Genomic DNA, 20,455 nt, shown 5'->3' with positions numbered 1-20,455 from the left:
AAACCCTAGATAAGTGTGTAAATGCATGCACACGCTACATTCAGAGTATTCTGTAGGGAGTAATAGTACAGAAAATACAGGCTGTGCCTGCTTAGAAGAGACAACAGTTTTTTCCTGAATGTGTCCAAAATGCTGTTGGTTGAGTCCATGTATGTAGAGCTTGTAGGAGCGATCAACTCTCCTTTGCTCTGCAGGTGAGTTCTCATACTGTTAACTGACATCTCTTCATTTCTACTTGAAGAACTCCAACCTTTCTTGTCAGACAGGCCCAGCTGTGGTCAGCAGTACTAGCCTCGGTTTGTCCAGAAAGCCTCTCTTTCATCTACGAATGACAGCTTTGCCAGTGAAGGGTTCTTAGATCGCTGTTTTATCTTCATTGCTTTAGTTGTGCAATCCCCGTCTCCGAGCATACAGTGTCTGTGCTAAGGAATCCAGAGTGTGGGGTTCCTGCAGAATTCTCTATCTGTTAACTTTTGGAAACGTGATCATCATGTGACTTCTTCTTTGGGTTCCATTTGCTTTGAGTTCTCTGAATGTCAGTGATTTGGGCAAACATTCCCGACCTCAGATTGGAAAGTTTTCTGTCATTGTTTTTGTGCCCAAGGGTTTGTTCTTTATTCTTCTGCTCTTTATTCTTTTTATTCCTTGGTCTGGATGGTTTCAAATGATCTGTTTGCAGCTCATGGATTCTCTCTTTCCATGGGGTTTTCTGTGGAAGCTCTCTTGAGTTATTAACTTCATACATTATATTATTTAGCTCCAAGTTCTGTTAATTTTTTTATGGTTGTTGGCTTTGGTGGGCTTTCATTGTGTGTTTATTTCTCTCCTGATTTCACTGCGTTTAGTTTGCTGTCTCTGTCCACCTGTTACCTGTGCTTCCTTGATAGTTTTGTCTTGCATTCTTTGTCATGCAGTTCATAGACCTCTATGTTTTTACAAAAAGCTTTGGTTTTTTTCCTTTCAGTGATATCGCATTTTTTTTCAGTTATCTTCTCTGTATTCCTTGAAATCTTGCATTGCTGACTGCATGTGACCAAGCAGTCATCTCTACTAGCCTTTACTGTTTGGCTTCCTGAGGAAAAGGCTTTTGGCACTCAGTTCCAGCTAAAGATTTCAAAGTTCTTTCAAAATGTCGTCTCTGCACAGTGTATTCATTCTAGTTCTTTTTATCTCTCTTCTGGGAAGGTTTGAGGATTTTAAGCCTTCTCTCAAAACTGCAGAGCCAGACTTTGTGCTAAAACCCATCATTCTACCCATGACAGTGCACTAATGTATTTATTACACTCCTTTGGCTGTGTGCTATCTGTAGAGTCTCATATGCACCGTCTATGGGACATAGAGCTTTGGCTGTGAACGGGGCTGTGACTGGGACCTTCTATTCTGCAATCTTGTTGATGTCAAGAATTATATGTCTTATTTCTAGAAGTTGTTTGTTTCTTCTTAACTACTGGAAAGAATAATTTAAAAACAGAGGCATGGTATTTTCAGGAGAAACATGAGGAATATTGCAGTCTATCCTGGACTTCTCATGAATTGGCATGCCTACCTCTTCTGTGCCATTTAAACAGGGAATATTCAGTCTTACTCGACGGTGTAGTATGGGGTCTAATTTTGGTTTGGTTTTGTTGGTGTCATTATTGTGTTGATTTTTAGCATCCTAATAGGTTTCAGGGTGCTACTCGAAGAGCACACTCTTCTGAACATTGACTTGCTAGCTGCACCGTCCCCTAAATAGTGGCGGTGTTCCCAGGAGCCACTGAATTGCAATGATAACGTGTGCTAGAGATGAAGACACAGCAGAGAGCTGTCTGGGAAAAGCATGCCAGGGTCACAGTGCTTGCTGGCTTGGGGTATGAAGGCTGCATTGCCTGATTAGGCTGATAATGTGTTTATTTGGTGCATAATCAATCTCTCCAACAAAAGTCAAAGTTGACTAAACTGCTTCTATTAAAAAGAGGCCTAGCAATTAGAAGCCCCAGGCCCACATGTATCATGGTATCTGAAGCTGTCGCAGAGGGAGCTTGGCTCTCAGAACTTTGCCACATTATAAGCAATGTCTTAGGCACACTTTTCATGTTTCTGTAAATATGCTATAACCATTTTTAAAGGGGAAAGTTCTCTGGAATTTTGCCACTGAACATCAACCAAAGTAGGAAGGACCCTTTTCCTATTCTCCTAGATATCCTTTGACTCCATCTTAGGGGGTGTGGGTGTGATGGAAATAGCCTTCTGCAGGTGAACTATACAAGTATAAGTAACTTCGGAACAGTCACACCTCCCCTTCTGGAAAGTACCCTGCTGAGAGGGTGTGTGCTCTGTTCTTTAGTGGCACATTTGCAAGAAACAGTAATGATGTAGGTGTATTTTCTATGTATCTGATGATTTCATTGGTTAATTAATAAAGAAAACCGCTTGGCCTAATAGGTTAGAACATAGGTGGGTGGAGTAGACAGAACAGGAAGAAGGAAGTGAGGTAGATGGCTCAGACAATTGCCCTGCCTCTACAACCAGACAGCCATGAAGCTCCAGCCCAAGATGGACGTTCGCTAGAATCTTTCCGGTAAGACACCACTTCATGGTGCTACACAGATTATTAGAAATGGGTTAAAGCAAGATGTGAGAAAGAGGCTGGAATTAATGGGCCAGGCAGTGTTTAAAAGAATACAATTTGTGTGTTATTATTTTGGGGCATAAGCTAGCCGGTGGCCGGGAGCAGGGCGGCAGGAAGCCGGCCCGCAGCTCCTCACTACACAGTAATTTCAAAAGCCATCCCTTCCAAAATACCCAAATAAAAATTATTGGGTTCTCCAGTTTGTTAAGAAGAGAAAGAAGGCCTTGCTCCTCTTCTTCTTGGGGAAAATGTCAGTGGTGAGGCCTAGGAAGAGGGTGCACACCCTGTAACCAGGGCCTGCCATGCTCTGTATGGCACTGGCTTCGGTAAGAACAACAGTTGCCTTCCCGGGCGTGCTAAGCCCTGCTTCCAGCAAGATTCTCCCAGCTATTGCAGCCTCACCGTCCAGCAGTCCCGAGGCCTTTGGACTCTGCCTCTTCGGTGGAATGTTACTCTTCCTCCCTCCGCAGTTACCCCCTTGCAGGCCTCCATCTCCTTTCTCCTGAGCCTTTGCACGAATGTGTAAAAAAATGTGTCCTAGGACCACCCCTTCATCCAGTGTCAGTTACTGCAGGTCACTGGCCTTGGACTCCATCTTGCTAACACAGACCTATCATCTCATATCATGCTCATCCCATTGTCTAAACAATCCTGTTCCCTTCTGCATTTCTGGAAGTTAAACTGAGACTTCGACATAGCTGCTCTTGTTTCTCCTAATCTTCTTAAGATCTGTTGCCTTTGATCCTACTTTTTCTAGCTGCCTCAGTTCTACTGGTACCAAACATTTGGATATTTTGTTTCATGTACAGAATATGTCTCCATCTTTGCCTTTGCTTAATAAGCTAACCGCTCTGCCTAGAATCTGCTGTATTCTTCTGATTAGAAAGCCACTGTTTTTGTTAGTCCAAACTGAAATGGTGTTTCCTTCAGAAAGTCCTCCTGAGACCGCCATTCTCTCTTCCTGACACTCCCTCCTCAAGCTTCTTACAGAGTGCCTAAGTAAAGCATCTGACTCTTCCTTTCTCCCGCGCTAGGCTCTGCAGTCGGGATGTACCTAGATACGTCACTCTAGACAAGGAGCAGGCACAGTATATGTGCTTAAGGAATCACTCATATATGTGCAATGGGTAAGGATGGAAATACAGGCAGAAGGTAAAAGAAAGAAATGGAAAGGCTTAGTGTCCTGAATGATAGGAGTCACTTATTGAAGATACATGACAAGCAAAGGCAGAGTATGAAGACATCTAAGTACATACAGACATGTGTACCCAGCTACACACAGAGTCGGCACGTGGCCCACAGTGTAGCTGTGCTGTGAACTGCTCTTCTCTGTTAGATGCTCTGTAACAACAGCGCGCCCCTGTGACTTACATTTTTGAGGAGCCATTTTTCTGAGTGTGCCTGGACTCAGTGCTGTACCTTTCTTTCCATCCAGAATGATGGAGTTCTGCGGCTTGTGACCAACTCTATGGTGTGGGTTCCCCAAGGGGGGATGCTGAAGATCACCAACCGGATCCTGCGGGCTCAAGCTCCCGGGGTCAGAGCTGAGGATATCGTCTACAAGATCACGCATGACCACCCGCAGTTTGGTAATGTGTTTCTTTAGTGTGGCTTCATTTTGCATCAGGGGTTAGGACTTGGTGTTACATCATGCCATTCAGCAAACTTCCTCATACTTCATGCACCTCACTGAGGGGCGAAGTGATCGTATAGGCTGGTACACTGTCCACTCTCGTGAGTACTTTATCAGTACATTGTATATAACATCCAGGATAGTAGCTTGTTTTATGTAATTTTATTTTACACATGACATTAGGGCACAGCAGCTTTCTGACAGTCACCTAGCTAACACGTGTGAGAATTTCAATGGCCAGGCTCTCAGATGCTACCTTTGTTCTCTAAGACCCATCTTTAGACTCCCTTTTTTTTAATTTAAAATTTTTTTGCATTTGTTTATTTACTGTGCTCATGCAAGCGCACATGTGTGTCCACGAAAGCACATATGTGTCCATGCATGCCTACAATACTGTTCTCTCTTTCTGCCTTGTGAGTCCAGGGTCAAACTTGAGTTTGTTAAACTGTCAGACTCAGTAGCAGGCTCCTTCTCCCACTGAGCCATGTTACCAGCCCAGGCTCCTAATAAGGATGAAAAAGAAATCGCGTAGAAATATTCTTCAATATTCACCATTATTACTTTCCCAAGAAAGATGATGCATGTAATAACCTAATGTATTTTGGTTGACGTCAACTGGAAGTGCAGTTTAGCAAGAGTTATACTGAGGTATGGTTCGTAAGTGACTCCCCAAGAATGAAGAGAAATATCTAAGTGCTAGCCACAGAAGCAGTCTTTGCTCTTGCTCAGAAGCCAGTGGAGAGTGCCCTGTGTCTACCCATCACTCACTCTTGAGCCTGGTACCCACAGTTTTTGGTTAGACTGGTAGTCAGCAAGCCTCTAAGATCTTCCTACCTCCACCCCTACGGTGCTGGGGTTACAGATATGCACGAGACCATGCCTAGCTTGTTAACATGGGTGCTGGGATTTCAAGTTGGGTCTTCGTGCTTGGGCAGCAAGCCACCTCCCCAGCCCTTGACTAATACTTTTGAAGAGAACTATCCATATATTTGTGGACTATTGCTGGCTTTGGATCCATTTGGTAGCTTCTCATTTGGGGTTAGGGTTTGCTCTTTCAACTTTTGATGCATGATATTGCTGTTTTATTGTACATACATTGCCTTAATCCTTTGATTAAGGTGACAGCTGCCGAATTCCCCCACTACAGTTATTCTTCTCCTGTCTGTAATCCATTCATGTTCTGTTTCCAGTGTACTTGCCCTGCTGAGTTTGTACTAGGTGACTTCTAAGTCCTTTTCATCTCTAAATGCCTCTGACTCTTCTGATATATTAAATCCCCTAACTTTATTATGACTGTTAAAAGCCAGAAATTAAAAAACCGCCCAGTATTTCATTAAATATTAAACAGAACAACACTGAATTAAGTGGTTTTTAAGCAGATGAAAGTTTGCCATTTCAGCTTAATAAATGCTTTATTGGGAGCCTTTTCTACTGTAACCCAATTTCTCTGTGTGTGTTTCTCCCTGTTAATAGTAATCAAATCATGTCACTATAGAGAACCATCCAAGAGCGAAAAGGGTGGCTGGAGTTAGACACCCACACAAACACAAATCCACTCCCATCACCCTGTCCCAGTGGGATGCGCCTGTGGCCCCCACCTCAAGCTTCCGGCCACTCTGTGCTGTCACACCACTTTCGAACCTTCAATGTGGCTTTAAGCTTTTTGTGGAGAACTGACATTGGGAATGGAGCTGAGCACAAACCCCTTATATAGTACGAGTGTAACGAGCTTCAGTTCAGCCAGGCACGATGGTTACATCTGTAATTCCAGTACTTGGAAAACTGAAGCGGGAGGATTGCCACTAGTTTATGATCCAGGAAAGCGTGGCTTATATAGAGTGAGACAGGAACAAAACAAAAAACAAAAAAGAAAACAAAACAAAGAAAACTAAATTCAACCACACTTCCAGACTCATCCAGTTGATTGACACATGTATCCTTAGAGTCTTTGTAGAGGTGAAAATAGTCTAGTAGTCTGTCGAAGTACTTTGGACATCATTTGAGAGAGAATGTCACTTATTCTAAATCACTGGAACTTTAAATTATTTATCATACTGTAAGAAAGTTTAATAAAAAATGGCCTCAATCCCAACATAATTCATGGAGATTCAAATGAGATTTTAATTCTAATAGCATTAATTTTTCTCTTCAAAATTCTTCATTAAACATAGCCTTAAGTACCCCATACATCCCAGACAGAAGCAACTACTGGTTTTCAAGTGTAGAGCTTTGCGTTGGCAATGTGTCTTCCACTTTTGGTACTATCATGGTGAAAGCAGTGATTAGCAACCACACACAGTATTAGCTTCCCCTCTTCATGACTGTGGTACCAAGGCCTCGAAGTTTCCCCTTTTCTTCTTAAGTTATTGTTCCCAAGACTCCCACAGTCAGTACATCCAGTGGCCAACTCTCCATCCTCGATGTGTCTGTCCTGTGCTTCTGTCCTGCGCCCATCAGTGGCAGCCACCCTGGCTAATGGTCTTTCACTCAGTCTTCTCTTGCTTCCAGAGCTGTGATTGGCAGCCTGCATTGCTTTTCTCCCCACTGTCTGCTTGTCTCTTTGCAAATTGTGTGTCTCTTACCTTAGTTCAGGTCTTGACCTCAACACAAGATTTTGTACTAACCTTCTGATTGCTTAAACTGTCTATGTAAATGTTGATCATTGTTGGCATTTTTGATAAAGTCTGGCCTCCTTAGTAGTATTTTCAAGACCATCTGTATTCCAGCCACACAATTCCGTGACCCAAATCCGTGCACACCAGTCACCTGCAGGAGTTCTCCAGTGGCTCCCTGCTGCTTCCAGTGCAGATCTGCAGCACTAGCAATAGGAGCTGCATTGGATTATCTGTGGGTCCTCTACTCTTAAAGGCCTGTTGTAGCAGATGATACCTAATAGAAACTCAAAGACTATTGCGTTAAAATTGTTGGAGCTAGTCAATATCCTGCAATACCTGTGAAGTCACATATGTGAAGTCATATGTGTCATATGGGAGTGATTTTTGTTGTTGTTGTTGAAAATGTATTTCTTTCAATAGGTGTTGTTAGGGAAGTTCTGCTTGGCTCTTTTGCCACAAAGCAGAGCATCTAGGAAGTCAGCTGTAGGATGTTTTCTGTCTGCTCTTTTCGTTTCCATTGTGGCCGTTTCCTTTCTTTCGCAACTGTACTGATACTCATGAACAGGCCTGGTCCTGGGAAGCCATGTCTGCTCACAGTATCTTACGATGTAGGTTTTCACCAGGAGAGATCATGATAGAATTGTTTATCTAGCAGGAGATGAGCAGCAACACAGAACCAGAGTGAATCCATTCCCTCAGATGGTTCTATGAACGGTGGCGTTTTTCTCCTATTTCAGTATTTCGTTACCACCCAGGGGGTTCTGCTCATCTTTAACTTGAACTTAGTGCATGCAAATATTAGAATGGGTGTTTACTTTGAGGTGGAAGATGGGTTTCTCTGGAGTAATGAAAATATGCTACCAGTTCTGAAAAAAGAAATCTGCTGTCAGTTATTCAATATGCCTAGAGTATTAAGATTGGGCATCTGCCTACAAAACATTTTAAAAATAGAAAAATAGATTCTCTGTCCTTCTTTCTCTGTGTTCTCCCTCCATCCCTATCTCTGGTTCCCCCTCTCTTTCTTACACACACACACACACACACACACACACACACACACACACACCTGCTCTCCCTCCTATCAAAATGGCAGAGTAGCTTTGGGAGGCTTAACTGTTGGATGCAAAGCACAGCCTGCTTTCAGAAGGGCATCCATTTTTCTGTGAGGCCTTCACTCTAGGGTATATTCTTGTGAAATTTTAATTGTTTCCATAACACTTCTGTACTTGTGATCTCACCAGAAGATGACAGTAGCTTCAGGTGAGGGAGAAGCTTTAAAAACAGGTGGGTGGTGTTTAGATTTAGATTTCCTTGCTGCATTTCAAATAAAATGTGTCAAATGAAGGGGGAGAAAATGCTAAGACAAACATTGACACGGGGACAGAAAACAGTAAGGGTTGGTAACAGAACTTCATGGCTAAGAGTATGAACTTTCAGTTCAAAGCCCTGCTGACCTGCTGACCTCCAGCAGGTCTTGGAACTTCTCTAAGTCTAAGGACGTCTGTAAGGGAGAGGGCATCACTCATGACACACAGAAGTGCCCACAGGAGTAGCCAGCTTTCCTTTAAGTCCCTTTAAAGTTTGTTTCCAACAGGTTGAGCGTTGCTTGGCCAAAGTGCCAAGAAATACCAGAAGTATTTCAAATATGAATTTTTACAAATTGTTTAGTATTTTCAAATAAGTGATAAGATATCTTGAAAATGAGACTGAAATCTAAGCCCATGATCACTTACATGTCATATACATCTTATACATAATAAAGCCTGAAAGTGACTTTTTACAGTAGTCTTCGTGTTCCTAGCATTGGTCTTTGACCTGCTGTGCGAGATCACTCCAGTATGGAATTTTCTACTATGTGTCATGTTGGCACCCCAAAAGCTTGGGATCTGGAATCAGATGAGGGATGTTCAGTCTGAGCTGGTTTTCCACTGCCCATGAGCAGTGGAGCCCTAGGAGTGTGAGGAAGCTCATGACTCTGGGAGAGGCAGGGCTGGGTTTGCGCTGCCACACCGGGAATGTGCATGTGTGTCCTGTGTGTGTCCTGGTGTCAGCCAACATTGTCTCCACTGGGCAGAGTCTTCTCAGGAATAACTCCCGCTGAACTCTCTTCCTGTTATGTTTCCAGTCTACAACTGTTGTTTAAAAACGCTTTGAGTTACATGTAAAGTTCCATATAGAAATTAATACATCCAGTGCCCAGTGTATGTCTATTTACAGCATCCACTACAATTTGAGTCTTGTTATGTAATTTTAATAAATGTCAACAACTTTATACATAGATTGCCATTACGTGGCTATTGGAGACTGGGAATTCTGCGTCTAAAGGGGAATTCAGTGACATTTGTTGAGTTCTGTTAGTGACCTTACCTTTGCTCTAGAGACATAGTTCTTCAGTGATGGGAAGGAAGGAGATTTCCAGCTGGCTTTTCCCAGAGATGTAACGGTACGGCCTGTGCTTCCCTAGGGGAGGTGGTCCTCCTGATGAATCTGCCTGCAGACAGCCCTGCCAGTCCTGCCGAGGAAGGGCAGCACCTGCCTGATGGGAGGATGGCAACCCCCACCAGCACCTTCACACAGCAGGACATCGACGACGGCGTAGTGTGGTACAGACACTTGGGAGCCCCGGTCCAGAGTGACGCCTTCCGCTTCCAGGTGCGCTCCGTCTACATCCTGGCCATCCATTCTCACAGGCCACACAGGCCGTTCTCTTCAGTTGCCTGTCTAGGAGTGGGAGGCATAATTAATAACATTAAGAGTTTTGTAGAATATGTTTATGCAGGTAAATAGTAACAGGTGCTACCTAGGATTCTGCCATTATTATTTATCGAAACTGGTGACAGGCCAGACCATAAGCAGAAATGCAAAAGACTAGGAAAGAATATGAGGTTCAGTCTGGTGATTGTAAATACAAGCAAAGTCATAGCAAAAAGTAAGCAAGACTGTTAAACCACTTGGTGTAGTTTAAATGTTTTTAAAGGAAATCAGAGTAGTGAACCATTAGGAACTGTTGAGGAGAAAATAACGTTTAAAAACTTTTGAAGACAAATGTGAAGGGTACAAAATTGTCTTTAAAAAAACTGGTGGTACCGTTTATTAATGAGCAGGAAAACACAAAAATAAGTGGACCAAATGTTTAATGTGGGAGCCTAGCAACCCGCAAGGAAAGCAAAAAGGAGAATCTGGTGAATTCTGAAACATTGCGAGAAACAAACGAGAACAAAGGCCGAGACTTTGAACAGAACAGTAACGTTAAGCAAACCTACAGCTAGAGGGGTGAGAAATAAAAATTAGCCAGGAATACTAAGGAATAAGAGACTGGGAGGCTAAGCAGAACACAGTTTTATAAGACGTCGGGAAATACATTGGTTCATTGTGGTGCCCACAGCATGCCCTTCAAGTTCCAGGCTTTTCTCTCGTCTAAGAATGCACGCCACTTCTTATGCCTGGCATGTACGTTTTAGTTGCCTGATAAATCAGTGTTTTTCCAAAGAGTGGGTTGATAGGCATATGGAAACTATTAAAATGAGGTTCCAAAGCGAGCAAATGCTCTGTGCCCTTTGCTCGAGTTAACGTCTCAATTTCAGCCCCCGGGATGGCAGCAGTCCTGAGAGAATGAGTCAGAATTGAGGCGAAGACCTCAATCAGAAGAAGTCACCTCAGCAAACTAGAGCCCACAGATCTGCCGTCCCTTTCCGCAGGGGTCAAGACAGCGTGCTGTCACTATGGAGCTTTTCCCTAGAAGGGAATTCTAAGCACCTGTTCAAAATGACAAGAAGTTGCTTTGCAACTTGGTTATGGAGTGAAACGAAATAATGAAAAGTAAGTTAAAAGGTACTGATTTAGGGAGAGGAAAAAAAGACTTCCCTGAAGCAGATATGCTGGCGCACACCTACGCTTCCAGCACATCCTAAGTACAAAGGTCAGAAGTTCAAAGGCATCAGCTGCATAACCAGTTTGGCCATCCTGAGCTACGTGAGGCCCAGCCTCAAACCTAACAAACTAGCCCACTTTCAAGATTTACCACATAAGGCTGAACATTATTACTTAGAAAGTCGCTCCCTGTAGAGTCGTCATGCTCCTTACATGAAACAATGATAGAACTTCTACTTCAAATAGCTTTAGAGGCATTCGTGATATTCTTTAAACATAGCCTCAAGAATGAAAGAGTATCATTTTGGGGACGTGGGTTTATACTACCCCACTTCTCCAAACTGTGGTGTTCTGGGTCAAAGAGCAGTAAGAACTTCTGGTTAAGAAGGACCTTAATTCTGCGGTAAGGAGCTTGCTTTTTTAGATGGTTTCTCTGACTGTCCTGGAACTCACTTTGTAGATCAGGCTCACCTTGAACTCACGGAGATCCTCCTGCCTCTGCCTCCAAAGTGATGGGATTCAAGGTATGCACCACCACCACCACCAGCAGCTGAGAGAGACTGATTTTAAGCAGGGACGCATATTTATTCTGAGCATGAAGTGACTCTGAGATGAGGTTCTCTTGGACATAAAAGCGTCGCTGTCTGTTTTTAAATTTTTATTACTTTGAAAGCATACTTCATATTTTGGTCTGAAAATCACAGACACTTTATCCGTGAGCTAAAGTGAATGGTTAGTAACTTCCCCATTTATCATCTTATTGTCCCTGGAAGATTTTAAACCAAAAGGATGCTGTCATGATGTTGGTTTCTTTTCCCCTCCCTTTCTTCCCCTTTAAAGCGGGAAATGTAATATAATGAGCTGCGTAGATTTAATTTCATTTTAATGTTGATGTGCTGTCATGAGCCATCAATGCAGCCCGTCTGTTACTTTGCATGTATGATTGGATTTATGTAAGCTGCATGGCATTTTTAATCACTAGACGGCCTAGCGAGAGAGCAAGTACATCCGGCCGTTTGTATGTAAGAAAATAACTGTGTATTCAGATCCTGTTGACACAGAATCCGTGGATGTGGTTTGAAAAAGACCAACATCATATTTCATGATATTTTGCTGCCAGTGTATTTATGCAAAGGCCAGCCTGATTTACTTGCTCTGTTAATATGCCCGTGTTTCAGAGCCTGACCAATGCTGTTTCTTTGCCTTCATGATAGAAGGAAATACCTCCCCTAACTCCTAATTTCTTAAGTTTACCAAAGTGAGTCATCTTGCACAGTGGCAAGCTTGTGAACCCACTGCCCCATTTATTCTGACTTTGAGACATTGCTTTGTTTTTTCCTAATTTTCAATTTCCTCTGTACGAAGGGGAATAGAATAATTGTATTGCTTTGTGGGGAACAGGGAAATTACCTTGGAAAAGAGACTAAGAGCTGAGCCCACGCTAGATGATCAGCAAAGTGTAATTGGTCATTGGTCATTACTTCCAGTGATGGTGGAGGATTGACAGACCCTGGGAGACATCCGAATGTTCTGAAACTTCACTGCAGGCTTCTGACCTAATCTAGATGAAAGCCCAGAAGATGGGTTTCCTGCTGGGTACAGTGTACAGGATCCCTCCTTCTGTCAGCAGGGATGGACAGCTGCCTGCAGCCACACAAGGCTCAGCAGCTCTTGTGATAGGAAGGACTGAGGAGACAGTGGAGACAAGACAGGCTTAGGGGAGCTGCTCAGTAGCACCAAGAAGCTCGAGAAACTGATGCAGAAAAGCATAGGGGTTGTTGGCCTGTTTCTTAACACATTGTCTCGCCAGTTAGCTCTGTTTGGTGTCTAACTTCCCACCTCAGCTTCCCTAGTGCTGGTATTGCAGGCTTGTAACACTGTCCCCGGCACAGGCTCGTGCCGCTGTCTTTAGCACATTTTTTGGCGGTTTTTGAAGCAAGAAAAAGAAGTTGGCTCTGTGACCATTGCCCTCACTGTAAATATTACTGATGTTCAGCGATAAAGCTAAGTCATATGACTAATGGTCCAGATGTCTGTATCTATGCTGAGTTTAGATGAGTGGGATAGAATAAGAAAGAACCGGGTTGTAGATGCACCATAAATACATCCATAGCCATAAACATGATCCACTCTCAACAATGGTTAATACCATAGCAGAGTATCATAGGATTGGGTTAAATAAAGGGAATTTCAAGTACATGTGAGTTTATGTAAGAAGACTATGTAGAGATATCACAGAAAAAGATAAATCTGAAATGCTTCAATGTGTTAATCGCTCTTTCTAGGTAATGAAATTCTATATTTTCTTTCTGATTTATACTGTCATGGATTTTAAGAACTGCCTAAAATGGTTATGCAGATTTTTTTATAATCAGTAAATGATAAGAAATACAAAGAACAGAAAGAGAATTGTGATGTAGGTGCATATAGAATTCAAAGGCAGATGGTTTGGGGGTGGGGAGTCTGAATGCATACGAACGTGTTCTGCTCAGTAGAAGAATAAAACTCACCATGATGATTTTGTTTCTCAGGTGTCTAGTGCTACTGATGCCCAGGCCCACCTGGAAAATCACATGTTCAACATTGCAGTCTTACCTCAGGCACCTGAGGCACCTAAACTCTCCCTGGGGACATCTCTCCATATGACCGTGAGTTGAATGGGAGGGCTAATGCTTTCCTCTTGGACAAAGCACACCCACCCGTGCAGAACCAAAGTGAGCCGGTGCCTTGGTGTGGGATGTAGTAAATGTTTGGCCCAAAACTAGAGCCTAAAGCCAACAAGAACAGCCCCGAAAGACATTTCTCACTAGCTTGAAAACGGAACTTAAAAGTCCCCTCAGAAAAGGAAGATATGTAGAATCTATTCTTGGCCATCCAACCATTGCCCCTTGACTCTCTTCAGCACCCCACACAGCTACAGTGTCTCTCCCTGAGCTCTTCTAGGGTAGAATTATTCTGCCGTTTACAGCACCACCTAGCTGGAGCAACTGCTCTTCATGTTGTAAAGCTCTACAAGAAGCTGACTTTCTAGTGTAAGAGCTTCCTGGAGTAGGTGGTGTCAATGCTGAGTCCAGGGTGATATGCAGCACCTAATTATCCAAGTAAAAATTAGAACAAGAATGGAAGGTAGAGTGGAGGAGAGATGGCCAAGGGCTTTCAGAACACACGGAAGACCCAGGGGTGAGAAAGCTGATGATGGCTGAGCCATAGCAGGTTGCTCAATCACCTGGAGAGATGAGGAAAGCATGGTTGGGATGTGGAGATCATTATACCCAATCCCAGAAGGCCTTGTGAACTCTGTGGAAATGAATGTGGCCCGTGAAAAGATCTAGCACTCATGCGCAACCATGGCCCATGGCATGCATGCAGTCGAGAACAGTTTTAAATACAGCCCAAACACAAAATCATAATGAAGGGGCTCTAGCCCATTTGAGCATGGCTAACATGACTCTAGCAGGCCTTTCCCTTCTCTCCTATCCCCACTGCCTTGCTAAAAGCTGTTAGATTATACCCCCTAAGGGTGGCCAGCAAGGTCTGTTCCCTTATTTGGCCACTTTCTTCTCCTGAGACTGACTACCAAGGTTCAATTATCAAAGTATTGAAGTCTACCAATGAAACCCCCTTTGACTCACCTAATTAACATTCCCAATTATAATTAAACCCCTCATCCTAACATGGGGTTTCCCCTTTTACCTTTATAAACTGCTATTTTCCTATGAGCCCCATTTCTCTCCTCTCTATCCAGAGACAGTCCTTTGTCCCTCCAGGACAAATCTCCCTGCCCACTCTCCCTGGTTCCCCTTCTCTCTTTTCCTGCCTTCTGTCCCATATCCCTGTCTTCTGTCCCTCTGTGTTGAGTACTTGGTCTCGTGAGGGGGTGGATCCTGCACTGATACCAATCTCTTTATACATAAACTGTCCCAAACCACTCAGATTTTCTTTGCAGATTCTAATGGCTTGATCATGTGACTCTGAAGCATGAGTGTTATAAATGCCAACATCATATTGCAATGGCAAAGGCTGGATATGCCTGGAGGAAGATATCACCTGGGCTGGCCTACGAAGCTCAATAAAGATGAGTAGGAAGTACAGAATCCACTGCAACGCTCTGCCTAGAGTAGATGGAATGTCAGACTTCTCTTTCAGAGAGAGCTATGAGCATGCAAACCCCTGTAAATTCATTGTTATGGGTCCATGTGTTAGTTAGCACCCACATAATTACACTCCAGTGTAGGGCATCAGCCTTGGGCCACAACAAAGAGAGCAGCGATAGTTTCAGAAATTATGGGGCTGGGGAATGACAGAGACATAAAGGGTGAACGTAGAAAGTTTTTAATGAATAGCTGGTATCGGCATTTCCAGCATAAACTGTAATTTAAAGAAATCATAATTCAGCAGCATTATAAAGTCTATAATTCATCATTCTGACTGGAGGAACTTGGATCAGAGTTTTCTCTAAACTGTAAAGAAAAATGTGCATACACATTTCTTGCCAAATGCAAAGCACTGTTATTTGGAGTTTAGAAGGGAAAGAAATGGGCCAGGAGCCATGGAGGTGGTGCCGTTCGCCTTGCCACGGTCTCCTAAAGAGACTCCATCTTGCTTCAGCTTTAGTCTCTGGCTGTGCATTTGCAGATTGGGTCTGTCTGCTTGAACCTCGGATCTCTCCAAAGTCAGCTGACTGGAAAATGTGATTTAGCTTACATTACTTAAAATATACAGAGTTGCTATTCCTTCTGACATTAATTGGGGCTCTTCCTGTAGGGCACACTTGTTACGTGTGACAAAAAACACAGCCTCAGTTCAGTGGTTCGGACTCCTCTAAACACTGAGGCTTTGATTGCATTTGGTAAATTGTACAGATATGTGGTAAATACAGATGAGATTTTTTGTATATTCCAGACAAGTATGTCATAGATGGGTTTGAGAGGAGTCTGCCTCTCATTCCTACAGTTATTCATTAATCACTTCTTGTGAGTGCCCATGACACGTGCTGAAGAAGACACTGCAGATTCAGTGACCTTAAACACCAAACAAACAGAGTTTCTAGTTCAGGGATCTTTGCATGTAGGAGGAGCTGGGCAAATAAATAAGCAGGGGAATCACTGCGAGGAATGCCAGAGCAGCGCAGCCATTCGGGAGCAAGTAGGAGGGTGCCTTGTGCAGCGAAGCATGGGAGCATCGAGAGGAGCTGAGCTGTTGAGTGTAATTATCTCTAGATCAGGGTTCTTAAGGTCTCAGACGCAAGTATGTATGGGCGTCACCTAGAGAGTTATTACAGTACACTGGAACTCACTCCAAGTTCTCTAATGCAGTAAGTCTGGCTGTGGAGTCAAGAATCCACGCCTCTAGCAAGACCCAGGTGGTTCTGTTTCCTGCTGTCCCCATCACTACACTTGAAGAACTACTGATCTGAACTCAGGCAGGGAATTCATTCTGGACAACAGGAACAGTGGAGAAAAAAAGGGTAGAGACAAAACATGAGGTGTTTGGGACATTACAGGTAGTTCTGTTGGTGGGAGCTGAAGTTGCTCGATGTAAAAACAAGAGGGCCTGTCAGTCAGACTTCAGGGGACCTTCAGGATAAAAGGGGATTCCATTTTGTTCCAAAAGACTGTTGGAGGTTTACAGCAGAAAAACCATGACCAGAATTTTAGCAATCAATTTGAGAGGACTATTGTAGCCACCAAGCATCTGCATGGGACCTTTGCAGAATAGAAATAGCCAACCGGGTTACAACACAAACCCCAAGGAGCGGGACTGCGGCTTCCGAGTTAGCGAGAACATGTAGAAAGACGTTTGTTCTTGATCGTTCTCTATGGCGTTTTTCACAGGAGCCAAGAGATGAAAGTAACCTAAATGTCTGTTAATAGAAAAACAGATAAAGAAGATGTGAGTGTGGTGTATGTGTGTGCACTCAACATGATACAGCCGTACAATAGAAAGGAATCCCATCACAAGGTACATGGGTAGAAAAACAGATAAAGAAGATGTGAGTGTGGTGTATGTGTGTGCACTCAACATGATACAGCCGTACAATAGAAAGGAATCCCATCACAAGGTACATGGGTGAACCTGGAGGACATGAGAAGTGAAAGAAGCCAAGAACAAAAGAGACCAATAAGATATGGCTCCCCTTGTACAGTGACGTAGTTAGATCTTAGGAAAGGAAAGCAGGGCTGTGGTTTCCAGGGCTGAGAGGCAAGAAGAGGAAGGAATGAAGGAGAAACTGCTCAGTGGATATAGAGTTTCAGTTGTTTAAGGTGACAGAATTCTGGGGTTCTTTTATAGAACAACACGCATTATGGTTAGCCCTACTCTACACTTAGAAGTGGTTGAGACTGTTAAAAAACTAAAACACAGTTAGAGGTTGAGAGGTTTCGAGACACAGCCAACTAGAACACAGAAAGACCCTGGCTCCTGGAGTGTAGCTGCACCTTTCCCTGCAGTCAGGAGCGTGAGGAGGCATGGTGGCCTCCAGTAGGGATGAGTTTGTAAAAGGCATCTGGAAGGTACAGGAGAGCCAAGGTCACGGTGAGAGCTGTCCTTCTATACTGCATACCGTAGAGAGCCATGGCAGGTGAGTCACAGGATCCATGGTCTTCCAGGCACCCTGGCTGAAACAGCCAGTGGTCAAACTGAGAGCAGTGTGTAGCCATTGAGAGTACCAGGGAGGGGCTGGCCCTGAGCAGGGCAGCGGCATCCAGGACAGAAGGGTTTGGATTCTGGATGTAGTCAGAGGCGATGTGAGCAAGATGAAAGCTATTATTATTCATCTTTGCCCAGATGTTATAAAAAAATGTCGCCTGCAATTATTTCCATGAAGTTTAATCTCCCACTTCTTAGTGTGTTTAATTGATGAATATTGACTACTCCAAATAATTAAAATTGACTACTTTGATACATCACTGCTTCAATATTGCTTTTCAAAATTAAGTCCTCCCATTTTCCACATAATAATCTATTTTGATTAGTAAAGACGTTGAATCTTTAAATTCCTAAATAGGGTGTCTGTTGTCTTGGCTAAAACTTGTTTCCCTTTTCAGTATTTCTATAACAATTATCTTCTTATCACTTTATATTGCTTAGCGGCGTCTGAGTTTTCAGAAGTATCCTATAGCACTTTGAGGATATTTGATTATAGTGGTTTTGACACTGGAAGGTGCCAAACCACGCTTGACAGGGTGTCGGAGCTGTACTTTTTGTCCCACAAGGACGGTCTGTAAACAACTTTTATGGGGCATATATTTTTAATTTGTTGTCCTTACTTGTTTTATGTTAGCATAGCAGGGTGGGGGAGACCAGCTGCTGTTGGAAATTCTAATTTCCTTGCTCGTTACATTCCAGGCCTGTGCAAGGCCTGAACTATGACTCTTTACTTTAGGAGATAGTTCTAACCTGCAGGCGCTGCCTCTCCTGGGACAGATATGCCTTCGGGACAGTTACCGAGCAACTGCGGCCCTCATGTTTTTATGGTTAAAAATAAGAACACCACACCCTCCTGTGAGCAGAAGTGAGCCCCACTTAATCCTCCTCTGTGTGGGGGAATTCCAGACACGGGAGTGTCAAACTCTAACTTAGGTCAATCAGGAGGAGCCTGCAGCGGGCCTATTGCTTGGTGCTGTCTTAAAATCTCACCTGTGGCCCAAGCCCAGACTCAAGTCACACTTCGGTCCCTTTACTTCTTGATGCACTGTGTTTATGTGACAGCTCTCCTCTATCCACCGTCATGCAGGAGCTGAGAGGCGGACTCCTGTCCTTTGGGCTTCTGTGTGTTGCCACTTTTAGGAGGCGTGGATATGAGCAAGTAGACGCATGGTGCACACTGCAGGCACACTGTCCAGTTAACATTGCTCCCCATGCTTGTTGAGAGGTAGAAGAGAACGGTGCTATTTAGTTCCTCTGAACTGGACAATGGATATGAAGATAATAGAGATGATCTTCATGTACTTTCATAAGCAAATGTTTCTGAGTGTAAGCAGCTAGCCACTTTTTGGTGTGGGAGCTGGGCTCATCTTTTTTTTAACTTTCTTTTTATTTATTCTTTGTTTCTTTTACAACATGTATCTCAATCCCATTCATTTCCCCATCTTTTCATATCCACCCTGTGCCCTTGATCTCCCACCCCACACCAAGTAAAATAAAATTTAAGTGAAAATAAAATTGCATCATGGGAGCTGTGTGTGTGACATAGTGATCCACATAGTAAACCCTTTTGTTCATACCTCTTCACTTGCAAGTGTTGATTGCAAGAGTCACTGCTCTGGTTCAAGGGCTCTGGTTTCTGCTACACCATTGATCCTGGGCCTTCACTGGGACTATTCTTGAATAGCCTGTTGTTGCCCTGTGTCATGGAGATCCTGCAGCTTTGGGTCTGTTGGACTGGCCTCTTCACATGCTCCTGCAGGTCATAGATGGGGTGGATATTAGGATGGGCCAACTTACAACTCTGATTCTGAGCCTGTGTAGTTGCAAGGTTGGCCAGACCTCCTGTTCTACCCCATCCTCACCTCCAGCATTGCCCCCTGCTAGTTCACCTTGCAGCAATAAGCTTTCATGCCCTCAGGGTTGGCTTGCCCACACCTACGTCATCAGGACCAGCTTTACTGTGCTGCCCAGGTGAGGTGCAGTGACCTCTTCTCCTGAGTGCTGCAGCTGGTGAGGGGCATGGACAACTCTCTAACTCTTAATGACCTCAGGGTCAACTCTCCTACCTGCCACAGGTGGCAAGGGGCAAGTGGGCAGGCATCTCTCCGCTGCCCACACCACCATATGGCAGGTGATGGGTGTGGCTAGATCTCCCATGCTCATGTTCTCAAGGCCTTGATCGGTGTTCCTGTGCATGGGGTCAGCTCTGCTGTGCTAGCTGGCTGCACTCTCTTTAGCCCTTTGAAGCCAGAATGCTGAGCAGTTCCCATTAGCAAGGCTTGGGGCACAGGAGTTCTCTGAAGAACCTCATGGGGCTAAGACTTTAGCCTCTCAGCCTGGTTCTCTCGATGGCATGCCAGTCACCATGAGCCCACAAAGTTAGAGGAGCAGAGATGCAGTGAGCCAGCTGTGGCGAGTAGACTCGCCAGCCCTGGTGCCTCATTCCCCCAAGTGTTCTACAGCAGGGCCCATCTAGCAAAGCTAGAATCACCTTGGACTCCGACGGCATGCTCTGACATAAATCCAGGGACTGTGGAGGAGAAACCTGCTCAGGCCTGGATCACCTGAAAGGGTTCCAGCCTGGCCGAGAGAGCAGATCCTTTCTTTGAACTTGGAGACAATCTTGCCAAATAAGAGCAATTTAAAGAGCCCAGAGCAAATTTGTTTTGTTTTCTTAAGACTTGGGTTTGCCTCTGGCTCTTGTGATCATCCTGTTCCTGTTTTCATCCTCCATCTTGTCCAGGCTCGGGACGATGGCCTCACCGTTATTCAGCCTCACTCCCTATCCTTCGTGAAGTCGGAGAGTCCCGCCGGGAAGATTATATACAATATCACCGTACCTCTGCATCCAAATCAAGGTAAGCCTCGCAGTGAAGGTGGTGAGAGACTGACACTCTTGCCTTGTGATCCTGGACCGATCCTAAAACCTCTGGGCTTCTGCCTGCTTCTTTACACTTAACTCTCTCAGGAGAGTTAGGGCAGGTCTGAGACCCATGTGCCTCCCTCTAAAGACTAAATAAGACACGAGAGAGGAACACAGCACAAGTGCCATGCCTGCAAAGTCTCTGAACTGCAGCC

General features: G+C 44.1%; 1 protein-coding gene across 1 annotated transcript in view; it reads left to right on the top strand.

Annotated features, from left to right (window-relative positions):
* The window catches only part of Fras1 (Fraser extracellular matrix complex subunit 1), a 403,170-nt gene that overhangs the window by 284,071 nt on the left and 98,644 nt on the right, over positions 1-20,455 (top strand). The window contains exons 30-33 of the mRNA XM_038339383.1: positions 4,047-4,200; positions 9,324-9,511; positions 13,261-13,377; positions 20,121-20,235. Of these exons, the coding sequence (XP_038195311.1) occupies positions 4,047-4,200; positions 9,324-9,511; positions 13,261-13,377; positions 20,121-20,235 (574 nt within the window). The remainder of the gene's footprint in view (positions 1-4,046; positions 4,201-9,323; positions 9,512-13,260; positions 13,378-20,120; positions 20,236-20,455) is intronic.

Source organism: Arvicola amphibius, chromosome 1, assembly GCF_903992535.2.
Source record: "Arvicola amphibius chromosome 1, mArvAmp1.2, whole genome shotgun sequence".
Classification (NCBI taxonomy): domain Eukaryota; kingdom Metazoa; phylum Chordata; class Mammalia; order Rodentia; family Cricetidae; genus Arvicola; species Arvicola amphibius.
This window is presented reverse-complemented; position numbering and strand designations above follow the sequence as displayed.